This window comes from Kwoniella botswanensis, chromosome 1 (genome assembly GCF_036426115.1).
Source record: "Kwoniella botswanensis chromosome 1, complete sequence".
NCBI lineage: Eukaryota > Fungi > Basidiomycota > Tremellomycetes > Tremellales > Cryptococcaceae > Kwoniella > Kwoniella botswanensis.
Window position 1 is genome coordinate 8,808,739 of NC_088599.1, and position 19,928 is coordinate 8,828,666.

The 19,928-nt window shown below is 43.9% G+C and overlaps 7 protein-coding genes across 7 annotated transcripts; 3 read left to right on the top strand and 4 right to left on the bottom strand.

Annotated features, from left to right (window-relative positions):
* Positions 1-695: 695 nt before the first annotated feature.
* L199_003310 (uncharacterized protein) lies at positions 696-3,428 on the bottom strand (the record flags this gene model as incomplete). The annotated part of the gene is made up of 9 exons (XM_064889043.1): positions 696-1,115; positions 1,198-1,443; positions 1,517-1,671; positions 1,756-2,191; positions 2,256-2,673; positions 2,771-2,955; positions 3,045-3,134; positions 3,207-3,242; positions 3,306-3,428. The coding sequence occupies 9 exons, from the start codon at positions 3,426-3,428 to the stop codon at positions 696-698; spliced, it is 2,109 nt and encodes a 702-aa protein (XP_064745115.1).
* A 286-nt stretch (positions 3,429-3,714) lies between these two features.
* On the top strand, positions 3,715-5,725 carry L199_003311 (uncharacterized protein; the record flags this gene model as incomplete). The annotated part of the gene is made up of 6 exons (XM_064889044.1): positions 3,715-3,778; positions 3,850-3,943; positions 4,044-4,564; positions 4,627-5,103; positions 5,222-5,342; positions 5,431-5,725. The coding sequence occupies 6 exons, from the start codon at positions 3,715-3,717 to the stop codon at positions 5,723-5,725; spliced, it is 1,572 nt and encodes a 523-aa protein (XP_064745116.1).
* A 278-nt stretch (positions 5,726-6,003) lies between these two features.
* On the bottom strand, positions 6,004-6,740 carry L199_003312 (riboflavin synthase, alpha subunit; the record flags this gene model as incomplete). The annotated part of the gene is made up of 2 exons (XM_064889045.1): positions 6,004-6,663; positions 6,726-6,740. The coding sequence occupies 2 exons, from the start codon at positions 6,738-6,740 to the stop codon at positions 6,004-6,006; spliced, it is 675 nt and encodes a 224-aa protein (XP_064745117.1).
* A 670-nt stretch (positions 6,741-7,410) lies between these two features.
* Positions 7,411-9,866, top strand: L199_003313 (uncharacterized protein; the record flags this gene model as incomplete). The annotated part of the gene is made up of 4 exons (XM_064889046.1): positions 7,411-8,591; positions 8,681-8,817; positions 8,909-9,309; positions 9,393-9,866. The coding sequence occupies 4 exons, from the start codon at positions 7,411-7,413 to the stop codon at positions 9,864-9,866; spliced, it is 2,193 nt and encodes a 730-aa protein (XP_064745118.1).
* Positions 9,867-10,292: 426 nt separating this feature from the next.
* L199_003314 (uncharacterized protein) lies at positions 10,293-12,511 on the bottom strand (the record flags this gene model as incomplete). The annotated part of the gene is made up of 5 exons (XM_064889047.1): positions 10,293-10,301; positions 10,378-10,590; positions 10,698-10,811; positions 10,877-10,999; positions 11,084-12,511. The coding sequence occupies 5 exons, from the start codon at positions 12,509-12,511 to the stop codon at positions 10,293-10,295; spliced, it is 1,887 nt and encodes a 628-aa protein (XP_064745119.1).
* A 719-nt stretch (positions 12,512-13,230) lies between these two features.
* L199_003315 (uncharacterized protein) lies at positions 13,231-18,801 on the top strand (the record flags this gene model as incomplete). The annotated part of the gene is made up of 12 exons (XM_064889048.1): positions 13,231-13,509; positions 13,584-14,556; positions 14,616-14,791; positions 14,850-16,826; positions 16,900-17,000; positions 17,071-17,176; positions 17,240-17,482; positions 17,539-17,693; positions 17,750-18,016; positions 18,099-18,232; positions 18,336-18,502; positions 18,583-18,801. The coding sequence occupies 12 exons, from the start codon at positions 13,231-13,233 to the stop codon at positions 18,799-18,801; spliced, it is 4,797 nt and encodes a 1,598-aa protein (XP_064745120.1).
* A 374-nt stretch (positions 18,802-19,175) lies between these two features.
* Positions 19,176-19,787, bottom strand: L199_003316 (uncharacterized protein; the record flags this gene model as incomplete). Its single annotated transcript, XM_064889049.1, has 4 exons — positions 19,176-19,264; positions 19,336-19,410; positions 19,524-19,592; positions 19,688-19,787. The coding sequence occupies 4 exons, from the start codon at positions 19,785-19,787 to the stop codon at positions 19,176-19,178; spliced, it is 333 nt and encodes a 110-aa protein (XP_064745121.1).
* Positions 19,788-19,928: the final 141 nt, after the last annotated feature.

A 19,928-nucleotide genomic window follows, 5' to 3' on the forward strand; every position in this document is an offset into this window, starting at 1 on the left:
TAGCAATTTAGTCAGCGGAGAAGGATAAATAAAGTAACACTGACCAACGATACCCCGAACTCACCGAGACTACGACGATGTCGAAAATGCTGGATGGATATTGCGTTTCACGGCTATACCCTGCTTGAACATTCTATACCCGATATACAGCATCGCAACACCGAGGACTAGCTCCGGTACGGTCGAGGTGATGACGTTCAGATTCATGATCGATGGGATGTCAGCTCTTTCAACCAACAGTGTAAGATGTGAGAGATTTTTAATTTAGCAACTTAGAATAGTTGGTCAGAATATCTTCATTAAGAGGTGAAAGACTTACACTGGCCGACATATATATATTTGATATTCTCTTAAACTTAGGGGATGGCGGCGATCCAAACGTTGGACAAAGGTGGTGGAAACCCCAAGCGAAAGAAAGGAAAAAGAGGGAACCTCCCCGTGATGGTATCTCCTGCTTATATCAAGATGAGGATAAAGGATAGGATCATCCGAGATCATCAAAGAATGAAAGCAGGAATTAGAGATTGAAGTGCCCAACGAGGAGCATAGTTAAGAAAGTTAGGCGAACGATAAATGCATACAAATATAACATGACATGACATAGATTATACTAGATACATAGCGACAATCGTCCGTCCATTCCCACCAATCCTGTCTCCCCTTTTCCTGCATAATCACTAACACGGTCCGATGGATCATGGGGCAAGACCATTTATCGAAGGGATTTGCCAATCCGCATTACCTGAAGTCGGAGCCGGAGCTGAAGCTGAAGCGGACAAGAAATCGAAAGCATCTCCTTGAGAACCAAATTCGTTGAACATGAAGGACCAATCTGAAAATAGGTCATCGGGTAATTGGAATTGTTGATCTCCTTGATCGACAGTCGTCGTTGACTGTGCAGGCTGATTGAGGAGACTCTCAATGATCTGAATGTTGTTATCGGTTGGTAAGGTATTTGGCAGAGCAGGTTGCGGGATATTTGATACTTGAGATTGAACGTTGATCATCTGAGTGGAACGTTGAGCTGAAGAGTTGGGTCGGGTCATCGACATGAGAGGTTCGGGAGGGTACGTAGTAGGCGTACGAATCTGATCGTCCGTGTTCGAGGTGACAGACTATAAGAGCATAAAGAAGTCAGGATGATGCCTTGGCTCATCGAGAAGACGTGATCTTAGTAGAATGCCGAGCACAACTCACGCCGATAGAAAAATTCCATCCGCTGGCTTCCGTCGCACTGATCATATAATCATCTATCCTCTCTACGTGATCCCTGAGCTTTGCAGCTATACACAGCACACTGGCCGATTTCAGGGTACTCTCCAACGAAGATAGCAGATCTGCCATACGAAGCAAGACGGTTCTAACGTGCAGATAGGACGTGGGTGAAAGGGGAGACTGGATGATATTGGCTAATATGTGACCCACACCGGCGATGTGGTGAATCTGTAATTATACCATACAATAGCAGTCAGCTACGGCTCCATGGTATGGCCAGTCAAAGAATTGAATGACTTACGAGCGGCGCACCGCAAGCTTGCATGAATGGCTTAGGCAAAGCTGCCAGGGAATCCAGTAGTTCTCCTGCGATTGCACACCGTTGTTCGACGGACCATTCGGCCATTCCAGCAATCACCATTTTCACCAGTTGGAGTGTTATCATTATATTTGCGGCTACACAGATCGGTCAGCTCCCAACGTGTTGCGAGAGTCACCCTGTGGAGCTATGCACAGTTCTAGATCGTAATCGTCACTCACTCTGAAAACCATATATATCTTTATCTACATCGCCCGACATCTCCTTTGCCTCCTTTAAACAATCCGGCAAATCATTATACAGCCTTTCTACCGTCGAGAGGATCTCTTCTGGACCAGGATCAAATTTCTTACCACCTCTTGACGATTTCGATGAGAATAGCAAGGCGATTTGATTTTCTCCATCATAAGTTTGGTTCCTCTGTCTCATCTGACATACAGCATGTTCCAAAATCCTATACAAATTACTAACGAAATTCCATCCGTTCAAGAATGATTTTTTGTTCATCGTTGATCGTTCCACTATACCGTTAGCGGTGATATCATCATCCGATAAGACTTCAGTAGGGTATAATACTGTAGATTGAGCTTCACGATGTCGTATAATTCCTCCAAAGGTAGTAGCAATGTATATATCACTTTGATATGCTGCCCAGAACTAGCCAGCATAACGACTCTCAGCTCTCTCTATTCCGTAGTACTACTGGAAGGAAAGAACTTACCAATCTCCTCCGTTCTTGAATCTCAATCTCGTTCAATCCTTTAGGCCACCTCGATTCGTTTTGGAATCCATCCAACGAACATAACGTACAATAATCCCCAATGTGTACTATCGATCTAGCGATTTCGCCGTACTGAAGGCATATCATTGATAGAATCACTTTAGTCCTCTTGTAATCGAATTCACCAGCTTTGATTAAATCTACTGGGAACGAAGATAGACATGAATTGTAGAACATTTCGGATGTTGAGGTAGATGGATCCCAATATTTCAAATGACAGTACTTGGGTGCACCGTCTCGTAGTCTAGCGGATGCTAATGCACAGACCGACATGATGAGACAGTTGAAAGAGCGAGAGCGGGTGTATAGACGATCTCGGAAAGCGGCTGTGAATGATGGCCAGTGGAAGAAGAGTTGGCTATGGAATGTAAATGTAGTTAGCTGATATGACTATATATGAGGGGCTGGTTTGGTCAGACGAAGTTAGGTCTCGTCATACTAGGAAGTCTACTCACACTGGATAAACCAATCGATAGAACGAATCTATCAATTCCTCCAGCTGCTCATGACTCGCTACCTCCTGGTATACCCAATGATCATCTTTCTCTTTCGATACAGGTGAATTGGGTATCGACGCTCCAGAGGATGAAGCTCGTTGATGATTGTCCCCATTATCGTTACTATTGGATTTCGCCGGAGGCTATATCATGGTATATGAGCAATCGAATTTGGATCATATCATGTTTCCTATCACACATCTCAGGTGATGCTGAAGTGCAGATCACTCACTCCACGACGCTTAATAGGTCTTTCGTATGTACATTCCGACCCGAACGCTGAGCATGGTCCACAGATATCGGGTGTGGGACCGGGTGAACACTACGTTCGATATCAGATATAGGTCAGGTTCATTTATGTGTACCGAGGTATTACTTGACGAGATGAGCTCACCTTGGTGCCTCCTCTATGACATTTATCGCACGCTCTCTATATACCGATAATGTCAGTCGGACGAACGACAAGGGGGAGGGCAAAAGACCAAGTCCTTACGGTGATTCTCCTTCTTTTCAAAGGTGTTGAAGAGGAAGAGGAGGACATGCCACTGGCCATGCCACTGGCCATGACAGTTGATCCGAATGGTTTCTGATAATCATCTCGAGTAAGTCCTACCATATTGAACAAAGCTATCCAATGGATAAGTTAACGGTATCTCGAAAGATGTGTATGAGACAGCTGAGATAATTCATGCCCACGTAGAGTGGGTGTTTTGATCCAATGCAACCAACGGGGGTTTATCCTTTTAGCAGTTTAGTTTAGATCCCCCCACGTGGCGCATGCTTTGTCTCGTTCAAAATTCAACCTCTAAGTAAGCGGCAAAAAAGTTGAATTTTGCCATGTAGATAATCTCTTGTTACGCACAAAACATTTCAGTCAACATACCTCACACGCACAGATCAAAATGTCTTGTGGAGATATACCAGATGGACTTGCGACGGAGGAACAAGGGGAGGCTCTGATGCCTCGTGAGCTTACCAAACCTACAGGAAGGAGAAAGATGAAAGTGACTGATCGATTGTCTGGATGTTTTCATCAGGTCGGATCAAGGTGCAACGATTTGATAAATCCAAATGTCAGAAATGCAGGACAGCGAAAAGTACGTATATCATACGGAATGTGACTTATTGCAAGTAAGTGTACCTATCTCCCATCTCCAATGATTATACTCCGTCAATGTATATCTGACCAAGATTGATTATTCAATCTCTTTGATTGGTTCATTCACCATAGATCATGTTTCGAGTCATCCCTATTTACCAGATTACAACGTACCCTTCATCCAGCTATGAGGTCTACCACACTCACTCCGAGCGAACTAAAAAACAAGAGTTTAGCAAGTATAGGTGGTAATCGACCTTTACCGCAGGATGGGTCCGTCTTGATTGGTCTTTCTGGCGGGTCAAGCTCGATCGCATTGACGGATACCCTAGTATCGAAGGAATATATCGGAAAGGGAGATAAGAGGCTGGTAGATCGGACTAAAGGTGAAAAACAACCTGTCTGGAATAAAGGTTATATAATACATGTGGATTTTTCCGATGTGATTGAGGGTAGTAATAAGGAGGAAGATAGATCAGAGGTATTGAAAAATTGGATAGAGGATAAAGAGCATGGTCTGGGATGGATTTGTTTAAAGGGTCAGGATGTATATGATGTGAATCTGAGAAATAAGATAAGGCGGATTATTGGGATACCTGAGCTAGATGATGGTGAAGAGAAGGAAAGCTTGGCGATTGATTCGAAGAATCCTGGTACGTTTGTCAGATCAAGTATCAATCGTAAATAAAGGTAATTGACATTGTCAACCATACAGACTTGCCTCTCTTCCCCGACGCATCTTCTTCCTCATCATCAACACCCTTAGACCGACTTCGTTCCGTTCTCTCTACCCTCCCGGCTGCTTCCAGACCCTCAATCTTATCTTCTATTCTCGAGTCTCTAATCACCACAACTTCGCAGATCATACCGGACCTGTCTCATGTGCTTCTGGCTGAGACTTCCACCAGACAAGCACAGCGTCTGATATCTGGTACAGCACTAGGTAAAGGATACACCTTACCACTAGATCTCTCAGTCATACGTAAATCATCTGCTCCAAATGGAAGGGATATAATCAGACTTAAGCCTACGAAAGATATAAGTCTGAAGGAAGTTACCATATATACCCATCTAAAGGGTCTGAATGGATTAGTGAGAAACGCTAGGAATTGGGATAATGCCGGTCCACAGAATAAGAAAGGTGATTCGAGAGGGAAAGGAAACACGAGGAGTCTGGAAAGTTTGACTGAACGTGAGTCATTCTTTATGACTAGAATCTTATGATAGGTCAAGCCACTTGACAGCGATCGAATGGAATGAGCCAATACAACACGTATGACAGCGAGCTGATGAATGGTGTTCGGACTTAGAATTCATCGCTAGTCTAGCTGTCACTCACCCCGCTACTGTATCAACTATCAATAGAACGGGTGATAAATTGAGGTTTACCGGTGAGAAGGAAAGTCAAGTTAATTGTCCGGTCTGTCAGCTGTGAGTATCATGAGATCTTATACTGTCTAAACCCTTTTTTACATCTGATGTTGCATATACTGATTGATCCATATTTGATCTCTCACAGACCGGTCGACCCAAATGCATTGGAATGGAAATCACGAACAGCACTTACATCTCTTCCTACCAAGACCTTCCCCTCAGAGGACATGTCAAGTGATGGAGAAGGTCGAGAGAGTCTAGCGACAATGTTATGTTATGCTTGTCTTACCACATTTACTCCTCCTACTGTGGTCTCAAAAGCTTCCCGGACCGAAGTGGTTCCTGTGCAGTTGCCGTATTGGGTCGGAGGGAATGTAAGGGATAGAAGGAGGGAGATGAAAGAGGAGATTAAGGAGTTCTTGATCGGTCAGGATGAGTGAAAGTGCGATTGTGGGAATATGAGATGTCATCGGCACAACATGTACAGTGTGCAAGTCTACTTGTACCCAATCTTGTTCCCTAGTGCCCTCATTGGAAATGTAGCGTGATGATTTGCGATCTATCATGTGCAGGATATGTATCAGTATACAGCAACAAGGATGACATTCGCTCATTTTGTCTCATGCATACCATCTTATACGGCATCGATGCACTATTATCGACAATGACGATACATGGTTGATGTACATATCTTTAGTCTATGCCTAATTTGCATATCTCATATCAGACCTTTTTCTTTCAATTTCTTCTCCACCAACCTCTCCACCAATCCTTCAATCTTACTCGTACTTCCCAATATGTATTTACCTACTACATCCACTTCTATATTCACTTTATCTCCTTCCTTTTTACCCGTTAACGTCAATTTCTCCTGTGAATGCGAGATCAACATAATACCGAAACTTCCCTCTTTTTCATCTACGTTGGTTATCGTCAAAGAAGCACCGTCAATCGCTATATAACCTTTTTCGATGATGTACGGTAACAATGTTGAATTGGGTGGTAAGGCGAATTGATATCGGATCGAATCACCATCTTGGATTTTAGATATGATCGTAGCCGTGGAATCTACATGTCCTTGTAGCATGTGACCACCCAGTCTAGTATGTGCACTCATAGCCCTTTCACAATTCACCTTGTCACCTATCTTCAATTCACCAAGATTCGTCCGATTGAGCGTTTCAGGAGCCAAGTTGACTTTGAATGACGATTGATCAAATTCGGTGACTGTCAGGCATGCTCCGTTGACACATATCGAATCGCCTATATGACAATCTCCCAAGATCGGTGCAGAGTCACTGATTGTGAATGTGAACCCCTCGGTGGAGTTGGAAGAAGATGGGTCATTGATCGCTGAGATCGTTGACATGTGCTCGATCTACAGAGGGGTTAATTAGCTTCTGGTAGGTCGTGGATATTCTAGACTGACAGAGTACTTACTAAACCGGTGAACATTATAGTCGGGATTATTTTTGGACGTCCAAGTGAGGATAGCAAGCTAAGTCTGAGGATAACATGTATGTATAATTAATGTGAGACCAGCTATGGTGATTACTCATTCATCTCTCATCATTCATCACCGCCCATCTCCGTCGGCTGTCTCTGCGTTGCGGATGTTTATTTATCTGCTCATCCCACTTTGTTCGCTTCCAATGTTCTCTGCGCGTCCCATTCTTTTTCTGCAGCTGCTGCACAAACATCTCATTCCCCATCTCACCCCTTCGCATCCATATATCATCACATCTGTGGTATCTTGGCAACCGACGCACAGTCCACCTCGACTCGACTTGACTTGAATCTTGGAGATAGCAGGATCCACCATGTCGTACCCCACGCGGAGTCGCGAAAGACCATCGCGTCAATCGTACGTGCCACAACAACACCAATACCAACAGCAACAGCCCATCTCTATACCCACCATACCAAACTTAAATTCAAACCTGTTTCATACAAACAACAGTAACAACACAAGGAATCATCAGCGTACGTCACTTGTCATTCTCCTCCTATCTGCATATCACCATGCATCTTTGCTACTTTCAGATATGTAAACATCTCAATCCACATCTAAGCTGACGTATATATCTCCTATCCCCTACTCACGACTCACGACACCTCACTCATCATGCCACCCAAATCAAAACATGAATTCTCATTCCCACCTCCCGGTTGGCCTTCAAATACTGTCCCAACTTCATCACGTAAATCGACAAACCATGTTCAACCTTATCCACCTCCTCCACTACCTATCAACATCCATATGGTTCAACCACATCCAACAAATTTCATACCTCAACCTGGATATCCACCTCAACCCCTCTTTGTCGGCGGACATCATCCTCATCCGCAATTCATACCTCCTCATCTCACTGGCAACTTTCATCCCGTACCTTTGCCGCCTCATCCCGATACTTCTTATCGTGCTCATCCCCCTCAAACAGCTTATCAACCCGTGTCAGCGCCGTCCTACCGTCCCTCAACAACGTATCCTCAATCGACCCCTACCCGATCCTCCAACGCCTATTCGAATTCTATGAATTACTCTTCTCGTCAGAATGGTACGGTCCCACCTCCCTCTCGTGCCCCTTACACAGCCCAAGCACAACCTCAACCTCAACCTCAACCTGCAATATACTATCATCCCCAATCTTATCCTCCTGGGGTATTACCTTATTTCTCCGCACCACCTGGACAAAAGACATATGACGTTACGCTCTCTACGCCACCTACGAGTCAGGCGTTATATACCACCTATCCATCTAGGATCAGAACAGGTATAACCAGCTTGGTCCAACCTGAACATATCACTGGTGGGCCAAAGGAACGAGAAGCGTTTTATGCCGAACAAGAAAAGGAATTATTCAATTCTCACAGGGGAGGTTCGGGAACTTCTACACCGAGATATGATTCGCCCTTACCCTCCAGATCTGGTGCTGTAGGGGTTGGCTCGACGAGAAGAGGAGGAAGAGGAAGAGTGAATTATGCTGAAGAAGGTTCGGACGATGATGAAGAAGATGACGATGAAGATGATGAAGAGGAATTATCGGAGATGGAGGAGCCTCCATCAGATCCTGAAGATGATAATTATGGATCGAGACGGAGACCAGGAACGACTAGACATTCTTCTTCGAGGAGAGATACCTACAATACCTACGGTGGTGGGTATGATAGTCAGTCGATGGCTAGGGCGAATAAGGCGAAGAGGAAAAGAGAAGAAATGGATAAAGGATGGAGTTGGCTTGGGGATAGGACACCAGCTGAAAGAGTTAGGAGCGCTAAGGCCAGAGTAACAAAACATAATTATGTGTGAGTTGTCCTCCAAGATCGGATTTTAAGAGACGCCGACGAACACGGCCTGCTGACATTGGTATGGTGGATGTGACGAATGCGTGTAGATCCGAAGAGTTGTTAGAGAAAGAAGCGGATAGACCAGAATTATTGGTACCTATAACGATAGATTTGGATATACCGAGTCATGATCCGAATAGTCAAGGGATAAGGATAAAAGATAGATTCTTATGGAATATCAATGGTGAGTGTTTGTCACGGATTACTAGTCCAGGTCAACACGTATTTGTTCGTGTCCCTGCTGATGCCTAATACACGGCTTGACCATTTCACAGAACCATTCATCGAACCTATTCAATTCGCTCAGACATTCTGCGACGATCTTTCCATACCCCACACTTACGCCGCGACGATATCGGAACTTATCAAGAACCAATTGGAAGAATCTCAAAATACAGTAGAGATTGATATTTCCAATGAAGATGTAACGGAAGATGATGTGGTTTGGTCCGAAGATGACGAAGATACTGGGAATGGGCAAAAGGAGTTAGACGGAGCGGAAACGCCTTTGAATGGTGATATCCCTCACGTCAACGGGAATGGAGATGTGGAGAAGGAAGTTAACGGCGATGAGGAGAAAGGACAGGAACAAGAAGATGTTGAAGAGCAGGAACAAGAAGTGGAGCAGGAGAAGGAGAAGGTGTGGGAAGAAGCTGATTGTAGGATTATTGTGAATGTGAGTATAGCCCTATATATACGTGAACTGTCACTTCCTCTTAATCCTGCGGTCATGCTGATTTTCACTATCATAATCATCAGCTTGACGTACAGATATACACTCACATCTTACGAGATCGTATCGAATGGGATCTTTCATCCACCTTACCTCCAGTAGTGTTCGTCAAGCAGTATGTCAAAGAATTAGGTCTGACAGGTGAAGCTGTACCTCTTATCACATGGGCTATCCATGAAGAACTTCTGAAACATAAGAAAGACGCATTGGAACTGGAGCTTTTCAACCAGACTCATCCGGAAGAACAAATCAAATTTGATAAATCGGGGATTCATCCACGTACCAACCTTTCTTCTTCTTCCAGACGTGGTGGGCACGCTGGTCAAGGAGCGAAGGGCTTGGTGGGCGTATGGAGAGACTGGTTTGAAAGAGAGGAATATCAACCTGTGTTGATCGAGTTGAGCTTTGATGAGATTATTCAGAGAGAACAAGAGAGATTGAGAGAATCGAGGAGAGTAATGAGAACTTTGACTACTGGAAGTAAAAGAAGGAGGATATAGGTATAACGGAGGTGAGGAAGGTAAGGAAGGTGAAGGTCTAGGGTGAAATCTTCTTGTGACTTGTGGGGGTTTATATATACATATATATATATATATATATATATATTGTTGAATGAAATTACATATAGAGACAGGACGCTGCACCCATGAATTGGTCATAAATCGATTGAGTTACGAGTCTTGCATGATATGCTCGACGAACCCTCTTTGGGAATTTATGACAATGTGAATAAGATCATGAACATGATTTCTGCATTGGCAAGTTACTGTAAATTTCAAGATCAAGATCGACTTATGGGTATATGATTAAGTTACTTATATATAACGTAAAAGACCAACTCTTGACTTTTTCCATCCTTCAGTAGTCAATCCAATCCAACTAGACCAAATCAATCGTCACATCTTCTTACTATCCAAAACAGCACACTAAGCTTCCTGTATCATCAAAAATCATGATCAGCAGGTGTCCTCACGCATAGCAGATCATGTATCATGTGAGACTAAAACTTACATGACCTGGATAATCATATTCGATACCTGAATCTTTAATCTTCCTCTTCCTAGCTTCTTCCTTCTTTACCAATTTCTTGTTGGCTTTCTCCTTCTCTTCGTCCGTTCGTTCTTTCTCATGCTTTTGCTTTTCTACTCTTGCGGTGGGAATTTTTCGGAATTTCTTATTGGCTCCGACCCATAATTTCTCATGGACCTTATCTTCTGGAATAACCTATTGTTCAAGCGGGTTCATGAATTATCAGTATCGATATCAAGCATCATTCGAAAATCAAAAATCAAGATCATATAGGTTTGTCGATATGACGGCTTTTCACTCACCTCGCATTTCAATAGATGTCCCATCAAGAGATAATTGTTCATTGTCTCAGCTACGATCTGAGCGACGGAAGCAGATGAAAATTCAATGTAGGCATAATGTTTGGATGCTCCGGTCTATTACCCATACAACAATCAGCATATCATCCAATACACCATCAAGACCAAAGTGACAAGCTGACCTTTCTATTTCTCGCAAGTCTCAATCTCGTAACATCACCGAATTGGGAGAAATAACTTTTCATCTGATCTTCGTAGAAACCGTGAGGTATTCTACCCAAGTATAGAGTACCTTTTGGATCGTCCTATCATTTCATTTCATACAAGATTAGGATTTCTTAAGCAGTCGGGAATTGATTTTTGATCGTTTCGGAAGAATCGGTACTCACCTTTTTCTTTGCCGCTTTCTTCAATTTGGCTTGAACGGACTTATCATCCTTTGCAACCATGGGTAAAGAAGACATATCGATTTTCTTGCCAGCCTCGGCAACGGCTCGATCTTCATCGTCGTCATCCGACTCATCATCTGATGAATCACCTTCACCATCAGATGACGAGAACCCATGAACATATCCCTCTTCATCGTCCACATCCATAGCATCCGAAACGACTTTGGCGGCTTTCTTGCCCTTAGCTACAACAGGTTCGACAGCAGCTTTGGCCTTTTTGGCGGTAGGTTCAACAGCTTCAGTCGCGTTCTTAGCCTTTCGCTTGGTGGTTTCTTTGACCTCTTCTACAGCTTGTTTCCCCTTTTTACCTGCTACCTTCTTTCCCTCCTCAACAGTTTCTTCAGCGGCCTTTTTAGCTTGTTGACCTTTCTTGCCCGCAGTCTTCTTAGCATCTTCTACAACCTCTTCGGCAGCTTCCTTAACTTGCTTTCCCTTCTTTCCAGCAACTTTCTTCCCTTCTTCGACAGTATCTTCAGCAACTTCCTTAGCTTGTTTTCCCTTCTTTCCGACTACCTTTTTACCCTCTTCCGCTACCTCCTCGGCGTCCTTCTTGAGCTGTTGACCTTTCTTACCAACGGTCTTCTTCGCATCTTGAGCAACCTCTTCAGCAGCTTCTTTCACTTGTTTACCTTTCTTCGCAGCTACTTTTTTACCCTTCTCTACTTCGAGACCTAGATCCGCTGACAATCCTGAAGCTTCGCCAAACTGATTGACGACGTTACCCAATACTTCTCCTACTTTACCAGCAACGGACTTGACAGTCTCTTCAGCGGTAGACATAAAATCTTCAGCCTTTTTCCTATTCTTAGGATCTTTAGCAGCTTTTCCTACCTCTCCGACGGCCTCTTCAGCTTTGGCTTGAGCTGCAGCAGCAGCCTTGGCAGCTTTTCCTTTGAGTGGCTTGGAGGCTTCTACTACTTCTTCAACTTTCTTTGAACCTGCTTTAGCGGCTTTTCCAGCTTTGGCTTTAGTAGCTTTAACATCTAAACCTGTTTTATCCTCTACAACATCTTCCATGTTTTTCTCAGCATTTTCGGCAACTTCCAATACCTTTGATTTAGCTGCTTTACCTTTCTTCTTCAAATTGGGAACATCGACGTTCTCTTCAATCACCTTGGATACAGGTGCAGGCGTGTTGCCATCGTCTAAGATTAAATCACCAGCATTGTCGACTACTTCCGATACGGTGTTGATCAAGTCTGAAGCGACTTGCTTGACTGTATCCAATGGCGAGTCAGTTGTAGTTGAAGTAGCAGCTTTCTTTCCCTTGCCCTTAGGAGTGGTGGTGGTAGACTTGGAATTGGAAGCGGGCTTGGCCTTCTTACTGGATGGAGCGGATGAGGTAGATGGTGCGGCTCGTTTGGGCATCGCGAGTGTGTTGTGTTGAGTGTGATTGTCTGAGAGGGTCGGGTCGGTTGTATGGATGTTTATGTATCTCTGTGTATCACTCTTGTAGATGGGTAGTGGGGCTGATCCGATATGATTGTATACTATGATATGGAGACAGAGGTTGAAGAAGGTGGGGGGATGAGATGGTGATTTGTCCAGATGTCAACATTAGGTTTGGGTAATGATATATATATCGTCACCTGCCATTTCCCATTTCTCACTTTCAAAATTTGTGTGGAGCGGTCACAGAGTAACAGAAATCCGATGACGTCGAAAGCAGACGCGTATATTCCCTAATTCACACTACAAACTCAATTCAGACATTACAATCCATTTGATCCCGCTAATGTCTCTTCGTTGCCTCGCGTCATACGGGCCGGTGGGGGTCGATGGAGTGGAGGTCGAAGGTGGAGAAGGCCGAAACCCGAAAGTTACTGCAAGTGTAAATGAGTGAAAAGATCTGATTGTCTGTGCACACGATTGCATCTTTCCGTTTTCGATTTCATTTCAATCAACCTCCTCCTTATCTTTGTTACCTCTGTTCTTTCGACAGATATACGGACTTGGCTGGTGGTCTGGTCGCTATCTGGGAGCATCGTAAAGGATAGAACGGGTATTGGTATAAAGGGATCTTTAATACATTCTTATACAGCTACATTCTATAATTAGATTAATCAGCAACTGCGCCCTCACTCAAAATGGCCTTTCAGGCTCCCTTCGAAACTCTCAAATCGCACACGGAGCCCGTCTACCGATGTTCATGGCCCATTCAAGTAGTATCGAGAGAAAGAGAATTGGATCTCACGCAATGCTTTGAGCATGCCGTCTTACTCCCTGCTCCCCTCGTCATAGCCATCTTGATTGGAACAGCTCAGATCTTCAGAATATCGAGGAGACTGAAGAAACCTCAAGAACAAGGTGGTCTGATATGGCAGAATAGAACCAAGAGGAATGAGAGGATAAGCACTCTCAAACTGGTGTGTATCCCCTTCATGTCCCATATACATGTTGTCTCGATCGACAAAGACTGATTTTCCGTCTCCTTTGATAGCACCTCCTCTCAGCATCGGCTGTCTTTGCCTTAGTGTCTCTTGGACTCTCCTTCGCTCATATCCAACAGCATATTCTATCGACTGTTCACTATGCCCTACTCCTCCTTACCACCGTCACCTTCATCCACCTGACCTATCTCAACCATCATACCTCTCGAACATCCTCGTCTCTGATACTCCTATTCTGGCCAGCGTACTTGCTCATTTTCTTCGTCCGACTTCGAACGATGATCATCACCGGTGATCTCAGTGGATCACTCACTCATACATTGCCTGGAAGATGTATACTCGCAAGAGAATCATTCTGGTTCCTCAGTATCGTAGCGGGCATGAACGATTTCATCTTCGAGTTATATTCACCCGAAAAACGATGGAAGAAATTCCGAGCCCCGTGGTCGAAGAAAGGCAAGATTGCTCTTGACGAAGATGAAGAGGAAGATGAAGAAGCCTTGAATGGTGTGGATGCCATCGATGGAGTAGGATTCGCCAAAAATGAACATGGAGATATTGAAAGTCCAGTCTCCACTGCGAACATCTACGAGAAATTGACTTTCTCATGGTTGACTCCATTGCTTTCTTTGGGAACCAGGAAATTCTTAGGTGAAGAAGATATGTGGGCATTGCCTTCTGATGATTCTGCTGAATCGTTATCTCAAAGGTTGATAGGTTCATGGGAAAAACAAGTCAAGATGGTGAAAGATGGTAAAAAGAAGAAACCTTCATTGACTTTTGCAATCGTAAAGGCATTTGGTACACCTTACGTGCTCGCCGGTTTATTTAAAGGTTGTTACGATATACTCAATTTCCTTCAACCTCAATTACTTAGATTGTTACTCAGTTTCGTCTCGAGTTACGGCACCGATCATCCTCAACCGCCCATAGCTGGTTTCGCGATCAGTATCTTGATGTTCATCAGTGCGAACGTCGCTACGGCGATCTTACACCAATATTTCCAAAGATGTTTCGAAACTAGTGAGTAATTTTGTAACTCAATCATGTTTTATATACATTAACCTGACGATCTGGAACAGCGATGCGAATAAGAGGTGGTCTGGTTACTCTCATCTACCGAAAATCTCTGGTACTCAGTAACGGCGAGAAATCAGGCAGAACAACTGGTGATATAGTCAATCTACAAAGTGTCGATGCGGTCAGGATTGGTGATGTCTGTCAATACGGTCATATCGCCTGGTCTGGTCCTTTCCAGGTGAGTTGCGTTGTACTGCTGTACATTCATAGGCTGATTCGCTGGCCTCTATTTACAGATCGTTATTGCCTTCATTTCTCTGTATAGATTGGTGGGCTGGCAAGCATTCATGGGTGTTGCAGTCATGATTATCAGTCTTCCTGCCAACACAATCTTGAATCGAATCAATAAGCGATATCAGAGACAGATGATGAAGATCAAAGATACCCGTACGAGAACAATGAACGAGATCTTGAACAACATCAAGTCTATCAAGTTGTATGGATGGGAAAAATCCTTCGCCGATAAGATTTACGATATAAGGAACAATCAAGAATTGAAGATGCTCAAGAGAATCGGTATCAACTTCGCATTCGTCAACTTCATCTGGCAAGGAACACCTTTCCTCGTCGCTTTCTCGACTTTTGCGACTTTCGCATTCACTAGTGGCAGGCCTTTGACAAGTGAAATCATCTTCCCTGCTATCTCATTATTCCAACTTCTCTCTTTCCCCATGGCGATGTTCGCCAACATCATCAACAGTATCATCGAGGCTTCGGTGTCTTTGGGTAGATTAGAAGATTTCTTATCCGGTGAAGAGCTCGATCCAGATGCTAGAACCGTAATAAGACCCTCTGACGACCCTCAAGGTGGACCCAAGAATGGTGATATCGTAGTATCAATCAAGAATGGAGAGTTCAAATGGCTTGCTGGTGCTGAACAACCTACACTTGAAAATATCGATCTGGAAGTCAAGAAAGGCGAATTGTTCGCTATCATCGGTAGAGTTGGAGATGGTAAATCGTCGTTGTTAGGCTCGATGCTGGGTGAAATGACACGATCAGATGGTTCAGTCACTATTCGAGGTGAAATTGCTTATTTCAGTCAGAATTCTTGGATCTTATCTGCGACAGTGAAGGATAATATCGTTTTCGGTCATCGATTCGACCCTGATTTCTACCAAGAAGTACTGGATGCCTGTGCTCTTCGACAAGATTTGGCGGTCTTGCCCAGTGGAGATATGACTGAAGTCGGTGAAAAGGGTGTTTCTCTCTCTGGTGGTCAAAAAGCTCGTATCAGTTTAGCTAGAGCTGTCTACGCTCGAGCCGATATCTACTTGCTCGATGATCCACTTGCCGCTGTGGACTCCCACGTCGGACGGCACATCTTCGATAAAGTGATTGGTCCGAATGGTTTACTCAAAGGCAAAGCTCGTATCCTTTGTACCAACGCTGTCACTTTCCTTCCCCAAGCCGATCAGATCATCATGCTCCGACGAGGTATCATCTTGGAAAGAGGACAATACGACGAAGCTATGAACAACCCTTCATCGGAACTGTACAAACTCATAACTGGATTAGGTAAACAATCCGCCAAAAATGAAGAAGGTTCTGACGGTTCAACAACGCCTACAGCCATTGAAGAAGATAACGATGAGTCATCGATCAATGAGAAGGAAGAAGAAGCTTCGATTGATGATTCAGCTTCATTGAGAAAACGAAAGGCCTATCGAAGAATGTCGACTGCCAATATGAGAAGGTCTTCCGTGGTTTCCATCAGACAAGCTAAGCGAGATGCTATTAGGGATTTAAGGGAATCTGCCAAACCTAAAGAACACAGCGAGAAAGGAAATGTTAAGAGAGAAGTATACAGAGATTATATCTCAGCTGCATCAAAGATCGGTGTTGCCGTTTTCTTATTAGCAATGTTAGCAGGTCAAGGTTTAGGGATCTTATCGAACTTCGTTTTGAGATCTTGGGCATCGAGAAATACTGGTGCTAGTGATACCACCGACGTTGTTCGATACCTCACGATATACGGTGTAGTAGGATTATCAGGATCGATACTTAACGTTGTATCTTTCGCCACGCTCAAATTAGTCATTGCGTTGAATTCAGGAAGGAAATTACATGATAGAGCTTTTGGATCTTTGATGAGAAGTCCATTGAGCTTCTTCGAACTTACCCCAACCGGTAGAATATTGAATTTGTTCTCGAGGGATATATTCGTCATTGATGAAGTTCTCATTTTCGCTTTGGGTTCGTTCTTCAGAACAGTAAGTTCTGAACTTCGTGCGATTGAGTTTGGGATTCCGTGAATATGAGAACACCGCTGACTCTGTATTTCAGACCACGCAAGTTGTTGGAACCGTCGCTGTCATCGCGTATGGTGCTCCATTCGTTCTCCTTGTATTCGTTCCATTAGGTTTCCTCTACAGGATGGTCATGAGGTGAGTCTGTGCTGTTCAGCTGTCGTCGAAGCAATCCAATACGCAGAGCTGATTTTGACTGAATGAATAGGTATTACCTCGCGACTTCACGAGAGTTGAAACGACTCGATGCTGTTTCTCGATCACCTATTTTCTCATTCTTCGGAGAAACTCTATCTGGTTTACCCGTCATTCGAGTAAGTCAATCTAACACTTCTCATGGAGATGTTATCCGGCTGACCATTCATTCTATTCTATAGGGATATGGTCAAAAATCACGATTCATCGCCAATAACGAAGCTCGTATCGATCGAAATCAAGCTTGTTATATGCCCGCTATGACCATCAACAGATGGTTAGCTGTCAGACTTGAATTCTTAGGGAGTTGCTTGATGTTCTCAACTGCCCTTGTATCCGTCGCTGCTTTGATCAACTATAATTCGGTGGACGCGGGATTGGTCGGACTGCTGATGTCTTACACTATCAGTGTCACTGGTACTCTGGTAAGTACAAGCCCAATCTCGAGTCAAGTTGTAGCTGACGTATACTTTGGTGATAGAATTGGCTCGTCAGAAGTGCTTCTGAAGTGGAACAGAATATCGTCTCTGTCGAACGTGTCCTTGGATATGCAAACTTACCAAGCGAAGCTGCGGACTTTATCGAAGATAAGAAACCTTCATCTCAATGGCCGGAGCAAGGGTCAATTGAATTCGAGTGAGCGCTCTGCACCCCATTTGAACCATTAAGCATAAGCTGACGGTTGATCGTAGTAATTTCTCCATGCGATACCGACCTGAACTCGAGCTCTGTCTACGAGACGTAAGTTTCAAGATCAATGGTGGTGAGCGAGTAGGAGTTGTGGGTCGTACGGGAGCAGGAAAGTCTTCCTTGACCTTAGCTTTGTTCCGAATACTCGAAGCTGCGGGCGGTCGGATCTTGATTGATGGGATTGATATTTCCACGATCGGTTTACACGATTTGAGAAGTGTCGTGTCGATCATTCCTCAAGATCCTCAACTGTTTGAAGGTAGTTTAAGGTATGTCTCAATTCTCATTATTCACCCTCCCTACACCAAAATTCGAAAATAGCTAATGGCCGACTTGTTCGTGGCACGGTAGGAACAACATCGATCCTACCAACGTATCATCCGACGCTGATATCTGGCAAGCACTCGGTCAAGCACACTTGAAAGATCATATCACCAATAATATGGGTGGTTCGTTGGATGCTGAGATCACTGAGGGTGGAAGTAGTGAGTTGCGCAATCTTGGACTTGAATCAAGATCCCATGATCCGAGCGTCGTGATTGCTCCGAGGAGACATGAATGACTGACAACTCTGTTGTTACAACGTAGATTTGAGTGCAGGCCAAAGGCAGTTGGTCTGCTTCGCACGAGCCTTACTTCGAAAGACCAAAATTCTTGTATTGGACGAAGCTACAAGTTCCATCGATCTCGAGACGGATGAGGCCGTACAAGATATTTTGAGAGGACCGGACTTCAAGGGAGTAACCACGATCACTGTGAGTAGTTAAGCTGTCACAACAGTTGACCTTATCTGAAGTCTTGATCGTGTTTCGTTGATAACCTGATTTTGCAATAGATCGCACATCGTATCAATACGATCTTGGACTCCGATCGAGTACTCGTAATGTCAGAAGGCCGAGTGGCCGAATACGATACACCTGAAGTATTGATAGAGAGGGACACGTCGCTGTTCGCTGCTTTAGTCAAAGAAGCTGGATTGTCGCAGGGTAATGGTACTTCCACGGCTGCTTCGAAGAATGCTAGTAGAGCGGGGTCCATAAAGGGGAAAGATTAAGCCTTTGTGAAATGCTGAAGAGCTGAAAAGCAATCAATTCTTAATCATACACATAATATACATAGGATTGACGGACGGATGGATGAACGGATTAAGCTGGAAGGATATCCTTATTGTCATAATGTGTAATGCATGATATACCATTTCGATTGAATTATTCTCATTCATTTTCGGTTTGCAAAACATTTATGTAGATTTATTTGACAACTGGAATACCAAAATCATTTCTAGAGATAAAGCTACAGTACATTACTTTACTTTGATAGATTAGTTCATTGTCCGGCCGATCAGAGAAATTGAGGGAGAGAGGGAAAGGGAAAACGTCCTTGGATGTCCGAGTCCGAAGTTGGGTAAAAAGGAACAGTATTCAGAGCTTAGAGTTCGACGACTTTCGGTATGACCCCTCGTTTATTCTTATGACTAAGTTGTAAGATGAGATCCTCATTTTCATCTTCGTCTTCTTCTGCCGATCGATGATATCAAATGCAATTCATCAGCCTACTTCGGACATGTGAGATATTGAAATCGATTCACCATAATGATCGAAATTGACATCATCTGCATGCCTACGCTTGATTGAAGAAGGATCGAAAGTCCTTGTTGGTATGTCTGATAGGACCACGATACAGTCAGCATATATCATTACTGTCACTCAGTAAGTTGACGTCGACCGTGGAGTGCTGAAAAAGATGGGATGACATGTGACAGAAGATTTAACTCACATCGACCTTGAACTTCTTCTTCTGCTATATAAACCTGACGAGGTCTGCTGGCCCTAACTGGAAATTCTCCTATGCATTCATGCGTATCAACACAGACATCTTTGGTAAGATCGGTGATCGGAATGAGTGATTGATTGATTAAAGATTAAGCCAGCGTTACTTACGAGGAGATATCATACCTGGTCTTTGAGGTAGACTCAAGCTTGATACTGAGGTGAGTGAGAACAGAAAGAAGAGAGCTATGGAATATATGTTGATGAACATTGGCGGTATGGGAAGAGTGATAATGAGAGAGAGAGGTATGGAGGTTATAGGAGTAAGCAGTTTTCGGGAGTTTACAGGCAGAAGGGACTGGGAGAGGAGATACGTGAATACGAATATTGTATGATTGAATGGATATATACA